The 14,874-nt window shown below is 37.7% G+C and overlaps 1 protein-coding gene across 5 annotated transcripts in view; it reads right to left on the bottom strand.

Annotated features, from left to right (window-relative positions):
* Positions 1-1,970: 1,970 nt before the first annotated feature.
* The window catches only part of LOC132108259 (transcription factor Dp-2-like), a 144,751-nt gene continuing 131,847 nt past the window's right edge, over positions 1,971-14,874 (bottom strand). For all 5 annotated transcript variants that reach the window (XM_059514935.1, XM_059514933.1, XM_059514934.1 and 2 more), the window contains 7 exons: positions 10,925-11,087; positions 8,625-8,771; positions 7,281-7,349; positions 5,355-5,506; positions 4,402-4,568; positions 2,655-2,697; positions 1,971-2,579 (listed from right to left, as the gene is read on the bottom strand). In XM_059514935.1, coding sequence (XP_059370918.1) covers positions 2,468-2,579; positions 2,655-2,697; positions 4,402-4,568; positions 5,355-5,506; positions 7,281-7,349; positions 8,625-8,771; positions 10,925-11,087 — 853 coding nt within the window. In that variant the 3' untranslated portion in view covers positions 1,971-2,467. The remainder of the gene's footprint in view (positions 2,580-2,654; positions 2,698-4,401; positions 4,569-5,354; positions 5,507-7,280; positions 7,350-8,624; positions 8,772-10,924; positions 11,088-14,874) is intronic.

Raw genomic sequence — 14,874 nt, 5'->3', positions numbered from 1 at the left:
ACATACACACACACACACACACACACACATATATATATACATATACATTATATATATATACACATATATATATATACATATATATATATACATATATATATATATATACATATATTTACATATACATATATATATATATATACATATACATATATATACACATATATATATATATATATATATACACATATATATATATACACATATATATATATACATACACATATATATATATACATATATATATATATATATATATATATATATATACATATATATATATATACATATATATATATATATATATATATATACATATATATATATATACATATATATATATATATAGAGAGAGAGAGAGAGAGAGATTTTTTAAAATAAATTTTAAAGGTGAATCAAACGTCAAGTTTATCAATTTTATATGATGCAGTTGATTAAACAATGGGATAAATTATGGACCTTAATTTATTTATTTATATATATATATATATATATATATTTTTTTTTTTTCTTTTTTTAGAAAAATCTATTCAGTAACAGGAATGAAGAAAATTTTTTTTTTTTCAAATTTCAAGTACATTTTCTGTCATATTTGCAGGAATGTAATAAAAAACAACAATGCAGGAACAGCCACAGGTTCTCTCTGGGCGAAAGCACCGTCTCAGTGTGGATAGAAGGCCAAGACATCTAGATGGATGTAGCCTAATATGTACATGAATAAATCTGACACTACTCCCTCCTGTTACTTTTACTCAGTTACTATATACACGTATAGTAATAACTGTAATAACATTTAAAATATTATAGTTCATGTTAAAATGTAGTGTTAGGCACTGGGTACAGTAAATGTACAAATGATATATTTTCAGAGGTTTAGGTAGTTATATATATATATATATATATATACTTTAAATTTGCAGTTAGATTAATGTGCAGGTCACTTTGCTAAATAATAAAATGTATTTTATAGTTAATTGTTATGCATGTATGTACCTGTAATATCCTGGGCACAGAATTGGCACCCATTCTGTGGAATATTTTATTATAAATAATAAATGTAGTCAGAGATAAACACAGCACTTGTGCCTTTTTGTGTGATGTAGCTGTATCCTGCTTCAGTGTGGCATCAGATCAGAATATTTGCCTTCATGGTACATATTGTTTCAATGGTATATTTGTCATTTTATCGGTTTTTGAAAACAAAAAAAAAAAACGACAAAAACAAAGACTGATATATCAACGTTGCACCACGACAGAAAATGCTAGTTCTCTTAAAATGTACTAATTTATCTACCATTTGTTTATTTTGCGTTTTTTTTTTTTCTACGGTTTAAAATTGTATAAGTTATCTAGGTTTTATTTCTTCTTGGCATATATGCACTCTTGAAACGCATACAAACACATGCATTAATGATTATAATCTCCTTAAATCATTTAGAAAATCTCTCCACTCTCTTTTCCTCTTGCCCATCAAGAGTAGCATAAAAATCATTAACAAACTGATTTCATATTTAGTTTAAAGATCTGACCTGATGCAACTGTGTCAGGTATATGTAAAATCTGTTTCATTCACATCAAGTATTGGTCTTATGAACACAACCCATTACTTACAAGGTTAAAATTTGCAATACTGCTGAAATGATCTACTTTTTTGAATGACAACATTTAATAACCAGTTATATTAATAATTTCAGCTTTAAAGCATTCGGTTTTTAAAGCTTCATTTTTTTTTTTTTTTGCTTGTAGACCACACCACATCACAGGTAACCAAAATTATATGTTTATATATGTATACATGTACATACAGTTACATTGCAAGCCCAAATTCATTAGTTCTATTGGGTTGAGTTGGTTTAAAACGCCGACCTGAGTGGATCAGGACAGTTTCCTTTCCATCTGCCACACTCAATGTGAACAAAACCTCAGAAGACTACATCAGAGCGCCAGCTATCTGAACCCAGAACAGCAGATACAGTCAACCATCCATGTTTTATTGTCCTTCAACTATTGCGATGAATGACAAGGAATAAACTATACAATACAACAAAATGACACTGAATCAACCTATATAAAAACAGAACATTTTAAATGCAAGGATGTAAATTCCTTTCAATCGGTGAACAGTAAGATAACAGTAAGACTACGCAGATATAGTCATAATCACATATGACCGAAATAAATACATGTTTGGAAAGAACCTGAACGTCCCTCAGGGGAGGAAGCAGAGCTGACATGAGGCAGTTGAACTGAAGATGTGTTAACCTTGACTTATTCGCTCTCCTCTATGACCCGAACCGCGGCTCGCTAGTCACAAAGCACCACAGAAATACAGTAAACCGTCTCCTTCGTGCCAAAGACTCCTGGCGTTTGAGAAAGAGGAGGAAAGAGATGGTGAGGGAAGTTCAAATATGGTAATACAGAGAGCTTATTTCCTGTGTAGAGTCCCCCCCCGGCTCTGAGCTCCGGATCACTCTGGGGAAGAGGGATCGTCCTCGTCCTCATCGTCCTCTTCCTCGTTGAAGGAGCTGGGCGTCTGGCCGCGGGACTCTGAGGTGTGTGACGGAGCCGTGCTGCTGAGACTGTGAACAGAGAGAGAGGATGTGAGATATTTGGGATATTCGGGATATTTGGGGATGTTATGCTGACAGACGTACCTGGTGTGGCTGAGAGGTGTCCTGTTAGAGTTTGTGGCCATGTCTGTAGGGACAGAATCAAATGCTTTGTTTAGAAACCCTTATTAAAGGAGACCTATTATGCCTCTTTTAACAGTGTCAGGTGTCCCCAGAATGTGTCTGTGAAGTTTCAGCTCAATATCCCCCACAAATCATTTTGTATAACATGAAGATGCCTATTTTGAGTAAAAGCAGAAACATGCCGTTTTAGTGCAGGTCTCTTTAAATGTAAATGAGCTGCTGCTCCCCGCCCCCTTTTCCAGAAAAGAGCAGCTGATACTCTGCTAAAAACATCTGTTTGGTTTTGATTATCATGTCTATCACACTGAAATCATGCATTTTTAATGCATATCAGCAGAAACTTCTGAAATAGTTTTTTGATTCAAAGCGAAGGCACAGAAAGCAGCTGTCACACGGCATGAGAGTACAACTCTAGGGTAAATTGCAATGATAACAACATGTAATAACAACATGTAAAGGTGAATTTTCCATTATAGGTGCCCTTTGAAGATAGCAACTCCATAGACATACAATGTTGCTTTATTTGCACAGGAAAGAAGTCTGTTTAAAGTGGAGACTGATTGTAGAAGCTGCAAAACAGATTTGCAAAAGCAGGTTTACAAAAAAATAAAAAACAGGACAGAATGCATGTTTATTATTTAATCCAACTATTTACTATATTTATTATCAGAAATTAATTTTTTTTAATGGATCAGTTCATTAAGCCTTTAGAAAAACTCTAAACAACAAAATATGGATGTGTTTTTTGTTGATTATCATATTTTAAACCTCAGGCTTTTATGGCTTATATAATATGATACAGTGAGACTATGAAGCTTATACTCAATGAGGAAAAAAATATGCAATTTGGTGCAGATGCTTATATGTATATGATAATATTCTGCCATCTTGTACTGTAAATCAATGTTTTTATAAGAGTATTTGACTTGGGTTGTTACCAACATCTGGTGATGACAATAATTGACAAGCTACGCAATATCGCGTTCATTATCACAGGTGATAAAAGGCTTTATACTTGCTAAATAATATGAATTTTCCATCAGATGTCAGAAGCATGTAGTAGATTGTGTTTAACAGGTTTTTCAGCACATTGATAATTTACAGGCCTCAAAAATGTGTGTATCAAATATGATAGAGCAGGCTGTACAGGGTTAAACATGTATTAGCTGGCTAAAAAAAGTGAATTTCTTCTAAATTGAGACGTAGGGAGTGTTAATTCTGAGTTTTGGGATCACTGTCCAGCCTTGTTTCATCTTCATCATCCTGGTCCTGTAGATGTTGGGATTGAACCAGCTAATATTCATTACCATTCATTTTTTCAGCCGGTGTCTTGGCTTTTCATGTCTTTTAAACCCGTGTTTAATACTTTTTCCACTTTATTACACAGAACTTAATTTTTAATTTGTATTTATGGATTACTTGGGTTGTTACCGACATCTGGTGAAAATCAAGTCAACAGCACCTATAGAAATATATTTACTGAGAAAAATGGTGACGTGTTCAATACTTATTTTCCCTGCTGAAAGACATTTACAATTCGCTGAAGTGGAGATGATCAGGCATTTCCAGCAACAGTGAAGTCAAAGCAAGAAGAGCTCTTTTAAGATCCATGAGAATCATTTATTTGAACTAGAAGCTATTACACATAAGAGCTGATGATGATGAGGCTTTCGCTGACAGAAAGCTGGTCATAAAATGAGATACTCACTGGTGACATGTGCTTCCAGAGACTTGGGCAGCAGAGATCTGGCCACGCTGAGGTTCTCTGGAGAGCACGTGCCGTTCTCCAGCCCCAAAGACATGCCCATCCGCTTCAGGATCTCTACGTCATCATGGATCTCAAACGTGTTGTCAAAGTTAAAGAGGTATTCACACCTGTTTGGAGGAAAGAGTCCAAGATACTATCATTACAGTCGGTGCATAAAAATGGTGTAAAAGTGTCAAATGTTGGTAAAGATCCAATGATAATAGACTACCAATCAAAATTTTAGGATCTTGTTTTTTTTTTTTTGAGGTAAATGGATTCTGACATTCAACAAGGATGCATTAGATTGATCAAAAGTGACCGTGAAGATATTTTTTATAAAATATTTATTTTTCCAATAAATGCTGCTCCTTAAAATGTTCTATTCATTATTTCAATTCATCAAAGAATTTATTATCATGGTTTCCACAAAAATAAAAAGCACCACATCTGTTTTCAGCATTGATAATAATCAGAAATCGGCATATCGAAATGATTTCTGAAGAATCACGTGATACTTAAAACTAGAAAATCTAGCTTTGATCACAGGAATAAATTACATTTTACAATATATTAGAACAGAAAATGGTTATTATACATTGTAATAATATCTAACAATATTTTTTTATCAAATAAATCTTTCCTTGTTTAAAACCAAACAGAAATTTGTAATTTTCTTCTGAAATCAGCATTTTCATTTAAATTATTCGTTGCATTAATAATTTTATTTTTAGAAGAAAATTTCCAAATGGCACTTACAGGATTTTGCAACTCTTCATATATACACTCATACATTTATGCCAAAGACACTTGTTTATTTATCCATTTTCATAGGTTTATGAAATCAGTGGAGATATTTCTACAGAAGAGAGAAAAATGGAGAAAAGATGCCAAACAGGTGGAGAAAGATCTCGTACTTATCGCTGGAGATGGAGCAGTCGATGACAGTGCGAACGTCAGTGTTGAGGATGATAAAGGGAAGCTGAATGACAGATCCTGGAGGGGGAGCTGACTGGGACGAGGCTTCGCTGGCCTGGTTCCTCTGCACCAGATTCTTAAAGGCGATCTGCTGCTCACGGATCAAAGACATGCACAAATCAGCAGATCAGCCCTTACGCCTGGTTCACACCGGACGCCGAAGCGATGCGGAAGCGGCGCGGAACGGAAAATCACGCGCGGTCCGGCGCCTGCCTGTTCACACCAGATGCGTATTCTCCGCAGCGGTCGACAAGCGCTTCTGCTCAGTTGTTGTTTATTCAGAGCACATCATGGGTAAGTAAATAACCCCCACCCCCTCCCACCCGCCCTGTAGTCCGCCCACTCCCGTTGCTCTGTGTGTGCATGTGCGTGCGTGTGTTTTTTTTTCTTTTTTTTTTCTAGTCTGTTTAGATACACAAATATGATCGCATTTGTCACTCGCGGTATTTTAATTTGAAAATTGCTTATATTTTGACAATTGACCGGATTGTCTCGTGTTTCTTGGTGTGACTTCCTGTTGGAATTGACGCGGATCGCTCGCGGCTCGCGCAAAAAATAGACCAGACGCCGATACTGTCACTTCACGGCGCGGGCCGGCCGCGGCATGCCGCGGCGCTCCGCGTCTGGTGTGAACGACACCATAGGTTAACATGGGCGCCGAAAGGAAGCGGCCTCCGTTCCGCGCCGCTTCCGCGTTGCTTCGGCGTCCGGTGTGAACCAGGCCTTAGGGCTCCACTCATTAACCTTAAATCAGTCAGCATGCTGATGAATAAAAGCTTTGTGTGGTCAGATGCCAATTCGGTTCAGTCTCAGGATGTGTGGGGGTTGCTCAATGACTCGGACCGAGCCAATGCATTTAATTTAGCGATGCTCCAGAAGCCCTCCCTGCTCCTGATCAATATCCCAGCAGGACCATGACTACTTCTGATCCCTTCAGAAAAAAATGTATCAATATTAGAGCGTTGCTGCTTTTCCCCAGCTGGCCACTGTTAATGTGGACATAAAGGTTCCCACTGCTACGGTTTAGGTTCGGGAATCAAAAATGAGATCTTATTTTTATTTTATTTTTTAACCTGGAACTGATTGTTGTGTGTCTGTGCTCCTCCATCATTTTTGATGAAATAATCACACTTCAGTAAGACGACATTTTACACACTATTGTTTCTCTTTAGCATTTTGCCACCACGGGCCTTATGAGTTAGTTCTTTATGAATCACTCAAAAAAAGACTCGGGCTTAAAGTCATATATCATTCGTTTCAGTTGCTTTTTGATGTAGTCACTGAACAGACAGCCATTACCGTATTTTTCGGACTATAAGTCGCACCTGAGTATAAGTCGCATCCGTCCGAAAATACGTCATGTTGAGGAAAAAAACATATATAAGTCGCACTGGACTAAGTTGCATTTATTTAGAACCAAGAGAAAACATTACCGTTTCCAGCCCCGAGAGGGCGCTCTATGCTGCTCAGTGTAGACTACAGGAGCACTGAGCATCATAGAACGCCCTCTCACGGCTGGAGACGGTAATGTTTTCTATTGGTTCATTTTTAGTTCATTACTCTTGGTTCATGTCAAATTAATTTTGATAAATAAGTCGCACCTGACTATAAGTCGCAGGACCAGCCAAACTATGAAAAAAAGTGCGACTTATAGTCCGGAAAAAACTGCACTTTCTTCATTCTCAACTAGAAATGAAACTGTGCTATACAGTATGTACTTATATTGGTGGATGCTTCCTCAAAATACTCAAATGAATGGATAAACGTAAGGTAAAACAGAATCAGAATCATGTAATTCTCTTTCCACAAATGATTTTCATGTGTAGTGCTGTTGACAGACAAACACAAACAGGTGTTCTACAAACCTGTAATATTAGCTCCTCCAGCTGGGCTCTTTTCTGTCGGATTCTTTCCAAACGCTTCTGTTTTTCCAGCTGAAAGATGACAAGACACACAAATTAATAGCATTAGATGGTTTGGAGGTGTACAAGCTCTCCCCTGCTCTTCCTCTCCATCATCATCCTCCTCTATTCATCCTCTCTTTGCGTCTGCAAGGCCGTCACAGATGTGACACACACATTGTGCCCTCATTAACACAACACCTTCTGAAAGGGAGACTCACTTCTATTAATGCTTTTACTTCTGTCTCTAGAACATGAAACCACACATATTACATGGCTCACAAAAACAAAAATCACTGCTCTTGTATTTTTCAGTAAATCTTACTTGATTTTCATCAGTGAATATGTTCACATGCATTAAAAAATACTGAAAACTCTCGAATTAAATACATTTTAGAGGTTTACATGAAATCAATAAGGTGACAAAGGGCATTAGCATTTACATTTTTCAAAGAAAACCGTTATGACTTTTCCTCGATAAAATCACACAATGTTATGCTGAGCTTAAACTGAATGATTCATCTGACCAGCGTTGGTTTTCACACTCCACGACTGAAAACGATGGTGTATATGATGCTTTGTTTTGTTTTTTTGTGCTTTCAATCCATTCCAACTAATGGCAGTAAGATTACCAGAAGTTTGTTCTCTCTCTCTCTCTCTCCCCCTCTCTCTAACTCCCCAGTTATAGTTAGCCAGACAGATTTTATTTTGGTTATGCAATTTTCCAATACACATATTTAATTCATTTATTAGTTTATGAAAACAAACTAAAGTTGAGGTTTGCAAGACCTAAAAACACATGTGCAAACTTAATACATTTTAGATTTATTGAACACAGCACTCACCTGATGCTTCTGTCAACTTCTCTCAATTATTATGCACAGTTGTGGTCATACATTTACATACACCTTGTAAAATCTGTCAAACGTTAACAAGTATTCAAATTGCATTTTGGATACAAACTTTTGAGATCCATCTTTTCAAACTAAGAACAAATGAGGACATTCAGCTAGTAACTCATTCGTGTAAATACAGTAAATGTTTTGTCTTGTGGACTATACATAAACATTGGTTTTGTGAAATAGCTTATTCAAGGCAAAAACATTTTCATAACGCCTCATATTTTCTTAAATTGTTAACATTTTGCAGATTCTGCAAGGTGTACAGGATGTAAACATTTGAGCTCAAGTGTATGTGTGAATATTCCAGTTGTTTTTCTAAATAAACACACAAGCAGAAAATGATGCAAATGTAAATATCTTTGTGATCAGTGGGAAGGTCCTCAGTGTCAGTGAGCTGGTGTGTCACCTCTAAGTTGTGGCACTCTTGGGCTGAGTTTGTGGGTAGGCCGATCCAGCGGATCTCCTTCTTCTCTTTGGAGATGATGTTCATGGCCATCAACACGTTGAGCGCGTCGTACACACGCCGGCGGATGTTCTTCTGATCGTACACCTGCTGCAAGTGCAGACACACAACATCTATTAATGTCACGAAGCACACAAAGTCGAGCGATCATCTACCCCAAACCCCTGCGTCTGTGCTACTGTCGCTTTTAATTACACCTTTTAGCAGCGAGAGATTAAACTCCCGTCCAGGAAACATCAGGTAGACCGTCAGAACTAATAGCCTATTCACTCCGGGAAGAAGCAGTCCTTATGCAATGATCTTAGGCAAGTGTCCAAACCCTCGTTATGAAGTCTCGTTATGAAGAGATATTATCGGAGATCAAAATTAACATGAGACGCTGCAGGGAGTACCTGGAGAACTTTAACATCTTTTACCGGCCCACATCTGATTTATTCTGCTGTGTAAACAGAGGCAGAGTAAGCGATGGTCATTTAGGAGAGGCATAGTGGTGACTATATGCATATTTCATATCTAAAAGCTGAAACCAGTCCAACGAAAGTCTTAGAAAATCAAAATTGTAGAAAATCAGTTGTAGTAACTATACTTTAAATAAATTGTCGGCATCAGGGAGTCTTTACTAATTTACAGGACATTGAAATGATTGACTTTTGAATGCATACTCGCTTTTTACTTTCACTTTCAATTTCCTCGATATAATTTGATTCGATGCACATTTATATTTACACACATTTATATATTTATATATATTTATATAGGCAATCGGGTACAGTATATGTCCAAATGATTGTTTGAATTTCATAATAAAATGGACATCATTTGAAAGCTGATATGTTGTTTCATTTATTGGATGGCAGGCTACAAATACGGTTCCATTAAGTTTTGTTCATGCATCAACTGAAAACGGCATAAGCTGGGTTTCCATCGCAGGAACTTTATCCAGGAACTAGGGACTTTGGGCTGGTACTCGTGTGTTTCCAGCACAGGAACCAGGAACTAAATGAAGTTCCGGGTAAAAAAATGCCCCTCAGAAAGTCCCTGCTGGAGAGGTGGTACTTTGTCAAAGTTCCGGAACTTTCGGGGGCGGGGCTTGGGCACTAAACATCCTGATTGGTTGAGTTGACGCAGCATTGGTTGAGTTCAACCACCATTTATTCAGATCATTTTCAAAATATTACTGTTATTGTCATGAAATGTAATTTTAAAAGTATTTCAGGCGAGAATGTAGTTTTTTAAAACTCAAATCTGCGGTTTATTTATAAAGACAGCGCCTATTTAAAAATGTGTTTCACTGATTTAGGAGACTGTGAGCTCCACTCGATCAGCGGGAGCTCAGTGATCATGTATCCGCCGAGAAGCAGCCTCTCCTCGGCTAGACCTTCTGATATGTGCCGCTGGCTCTGATGTCTCTTTAGTGATTAAACATAAAATATAAATCGTTTTGGGTAAATATAACAGGTAATCTTTGGCCTGTATTCAATTTATCTATATGTTAAAATGAAAATAAAAAGGCAAATCTTACAGGTAAGCTTTGGTCTTTATTCAATTTATCTATATGTTAAAATGAAAATAAAAAGAAGCAATTTATATAATATTTCCTTTCATTGTAGTGGCTGTATATACACATTTCCCTGAACTAAGTACATATCTATTATTATGTTCAAATGAAAACGAAAGGAGGCAGTGGTATTTGATATCCTATTTCGTTTTATTGTAAATATACAGAGAGGAAAACTGCAGTAGCCAAGGCGAGCTGACTGATATTATCAAGTACGCTGCTGTTTGCAGATTTACTGGATTTGCGTCATCGCATACATCACACTCCCGAGTCGAATGAGCAAAGTCTGAACTACCGAGGATGCACGTCCAAAATCAGCGCACTTTGTATTGAGAAACGCGCGCAGACCTACGTCACCAGTCTATTTGCCTAATCTTCCCGGTACTTTACACTGCGGTGTAAACACAGAAAGCAACAGGTCTGGGGGGAAAATAGCTCCTGGGAAAAAAAGTTCCTGGTACAAATGTTTCTGGTAATTTCGGTGGAAATGCGGCAATAGATTGATTCCTGGGATCTAAGAATCGATATCGCTCCATCAAAATGAGAACCAATTAAAACAAAGAAATCCATATTTTCAACCTAGCCCTATTAGGTTTAGTACTATCTCAAAGTATGAGGAACAGTAAAAACTGCAAGGGATCGACCTGAAATTCCCATCAGGGTTGTGTTATTGTGTGGCACTCACAGAGTCGGTGGGCATCAGGCTGCTGGCGTGAGTGAACTCAGTCACCAGCTCATCTGCCACCTCATTGTAGGACGTAGTGCCTTTCTTTTGTACCTTCTCACACACCTTCATGGAGAAGTGCCTCAGGCCTTTACCGTTCTTATCTGCCCTCTTCATTCTCTTACTGCACAGACAAAGAAAGACAAAGAGTGAGAGTTTGCACGCTTGATTTCTGGACAATACAAGTAAAAGGATAGAATGTAAAAATGTTTTTTTATAAAATTTTACAAAAAGAAAAAGAAGAGTGTAAATATTAGTACCAATAAGATTTGTTGCATTATGTGCATTGTTTTAATAACATTTAAACCCCTTCTGATTCTCACTACCGTAATGCAAAAACCTTCCAAAACGCCTTACTATAACATGAAAAAACTAATTAAACTGTCAAAATGAATACATTAATATAGCCTTCGTTGTATTTTATTTTATGCTGATCTGATTTTTAATTAAAATGAATGTGCTGTAGCAAAAAATACTATATTACAGCAACGAGAATCAGCACTGAGAATGAGAATAATGTCACAATGTAAAAAAAAAAAGAACAAAAAAAACAAAACAATTACAATAATAATGATGATAATAATAATAATAATATAGGCATTTTATTCATCTAAAACATTGTTCTAATTGTTCTAGTGTGTGATTCAATATATGCATACACTATCCAAAACACACACACACACACACACACACACACACACACTATCGGAGGATGTGAGGGTATAGTCTGCTTATTTGTGCTCCCAGCATGCATGTGTGTTTTGGGTTTGACTGGGTCTGTGGACCGAGGTCGTGTCACTGTAGCTTCACTGCAGGATTCGTCAAGTTCAGACGAGAGAGGTGGGGTTAACAAGCACACACATGATGAGTGTGTGAGAGAAAGTGAGTGACGTCAACCCCGTCGCCGCATGAATACAAATACACTCACTCACTCAGTCAGTCCATTCATCTGAGAGATGGGTGGTGCACACGACTCTAAAAATACAATAACCCAGACAAATCTACAACTAGATCAGTAATGCAGAGATCACACTGCATGATTTAAGCCAGATTTTTGACTCGCCGAAAGGTTTTGATAAATCGCCGACAAATGCCCGAAATCGGAGGAAATCTGTGCTTGTTCACGCGAGTGCCAATCACGTAGAAACAAGCACAGACATTTGCTTGAACAGCCGCAACATCAGCATAACGGTTACTGCTAAATTATTAGAAACATCCAACTCTCTTTGCAGAACACACAATCTCTGCATCTCCCTCCTGCATAATTTTGTTTCTGCTTGTAGCTGGAAATCAGCTCACAGACAATTTGCGGGCTATAATTTTTAATAATTCCAGTCTTTCGCTTGAACTCCGGTCTGATGCACGCGGGTTCTTATGTATTTTCCTTATCACTTCTCGAGTGTGTTTTGTTGTGAAACATAGTTTATGGACCAGACAGAGCTGTCAGCAATTCTTCCTATTGTAAAGTCATGCAGTGTGAAACCCTGTCGCAGATCAATCGTGCAATGTGAACACAGCAGCAACTGAATGCTACCCCAGATAGTCGCACAGTGTGAAAACAACGGCGATCCGACAAGTTTGGAAACTGTGCAGTGTGAACTCGGCATAGAGGTGCTCTGGGTGATTTGCAAGATGATTGCTATGATGTTGTGGCCGTTTCTAGGGTGTTGATAGTTGTGTGTGCTACAAATTTGTGTGTGTAGAGTATATTAAAATAGAAAACTTATTTTAAAATGCAATAATATTTCACAATATCACAGTTTTTTTTGCAGTCCGTCAATGCGTTCCAGGAGCTGTGCGTCTGCAGCAGTGCAGCGATCGTTTACCTACCGAGTCTAATATTTGCTGTGCTGCATGCGCTGAATTACAGTGACAGTGCATTGTTCAAGGTAAAAATGAACATGGATTGACACGGAAATGCAGTCATTTCACAATAAATGTATACTAATTAAAGCCTACTGTGTTTCACATGCAACACATGGGTTTTGGCTAGATTTAAAACAAGAAAAAGAGCAACTTTAGAGAAACAAGGCATTATAACATTAAAACATTATATATGCACTTTTATGGAGGCAGAAAAACAAAGTTATTTAAGACCCGTTGGATTGTGTGTAATAAAGATTTAAATGCAAAAGGCACTAGAGTCGACTGTTTCTGTCAGTGGTAAGTTTTAATTTTAAATGTTTGTGATAGCCTAACAAAAAAAGTAGGCTAATGTTGTTTAAATGTGTTGCAGCTTGTTTCAGCAACTTAATATAAAAACCTAGCAGTCAAATGAATGAGTAATACGTTGTTTATATTTGAATGTAAATAATGTCTATGAAAAATTGTTACTGTACCGTGATGAAAGAGTATCACAATGCAGAAAAAGCTTTTTGATTTTTTTTTTTTTTTTTTTACATGATGTGATGTCAAAATAGTGGACAAATGTTGTGTTTTGTGGCTTAAACAGCCGCGGATCAGTAGCGGACTCCAAACGCGTCCTGTGTGAAAGCACAATGAGTCAGTGCCACATACGTAATGCACACGGACTGCATACGCACTGATGGATTATATGTTATACACAAGAAACGCTTTAAGCTCCACCTGCTGGCAGAGAGTGAATCTGCGTCTCGTTCAGCTCATCTGCTGTTTGTTTCATGCAGTTATTTTTTATTTATCAGTTTGAATCTGAATAGCGCGTTCAGCGCGGGGGCGTGGTCACATTAGATATAATGAAGGGAGACTTGAAAAACGGACATCGCGTTGTTTTCATATGGATTACTTTAACACAGAAGATCTGTTTTCGGCGGCATATCTTTCTATAGATATCTCTCTCATGTCTCTTCGTTGAGTATTCACTGAGTTACAGGTCATTTTAATGACGTGTTGGTAAATGAAGATCAGCGCAGACAAAGGCTGCAGACAGCACACCTTGTTTGTTATCTTTATTTTATAAGTGCACAAAGTTTTGTTGTTATGTCTGTATCCAAAAAAAAAGTAGACTCTTTACAGATTCGATTGATGTATTGCTCTTATCCGTACGATTTAAACTGAAAGTGTAATTTGAGGTCTTTTCGGGGTTATCAGGAGAAAATGACTCATAACGCGTATCCGCGTTAATCGACTCCAGAGGGTTAAAGGCCATGTTGCAGGTTAACCACAACTTTCGATTAATGGGTACATAAATCACTCAAGATATGTATATCATTTTTTAAATGTTTTAAACTCAGTGATGACATCACGTTGGGGAGAAGTGGAGGAAAGGTAGCCTCAGCCTAGTATGATGCCGCTTTCCAGGCAACCTGTAACCCTTGTTTTTCCAACCTTAAACCTGTGAAAGTGCACTGGAACGGCAGTCAAACTCGTGACTTCCCCCCGTTAACTCGTGTCTCGTACTAGATCGATGTACTCCGAGTTCACACAGCATGCAAAACAACGATGGCAGCCCCTACGAATAATACTGCCTACGGATACAGTGTTTATGCAAGTGGTACACGTTGAAAAAACGATTTTAGGTCAATGTAACGTTGCAATAAAATAAATAATCTAGCTACAATTCCTTGCGCTCAGAAAGTTTGGCGTAACTTGCCTGGAACGGTACAAAGTCGTTAGTCGTGGTATGAAATAGTGATTACGAGCTCAAAAACCAGCCTGGAACGCAGCATCAGAACAAACGTTATAGCGACTGACTGGGATGAGGAAGAGGTGGCAAGAGCCAACATGTATGATGACCTGGAGCTGTGTAATTTCGAACCTGCCAGACGTGAGAGAGCAAATGAGGAATTGCCAAGAACTGATGTCCGTCCAAGCTTATTAAATGCATGGTCCGAGGAGAATGAGTGGAGAGTTGCTAAATGATAGCAACTCACCAGGACATTTCACCAACGCAACAATGAGCACTGGAGCTAGTTTACGAGCAGCAGTGCACA

Source organism: Carassius carassius, chromosome 28 (genome assembly GCF_963082965.1).
Source record: "Carassius carassius chromosome 28, fCarCar2.1, whole genome shotgun sequence".
NCBI lineage: Eukaryota > Metazoa > Chordata > Actinopteri > Cypriniformes > Cyprinidae > Carassius > Carassius carassius.
Note: the sequence above shows the minus strand (reverse complement) of the source record. Positions and strands in the feature narration are given on the sequence as shown.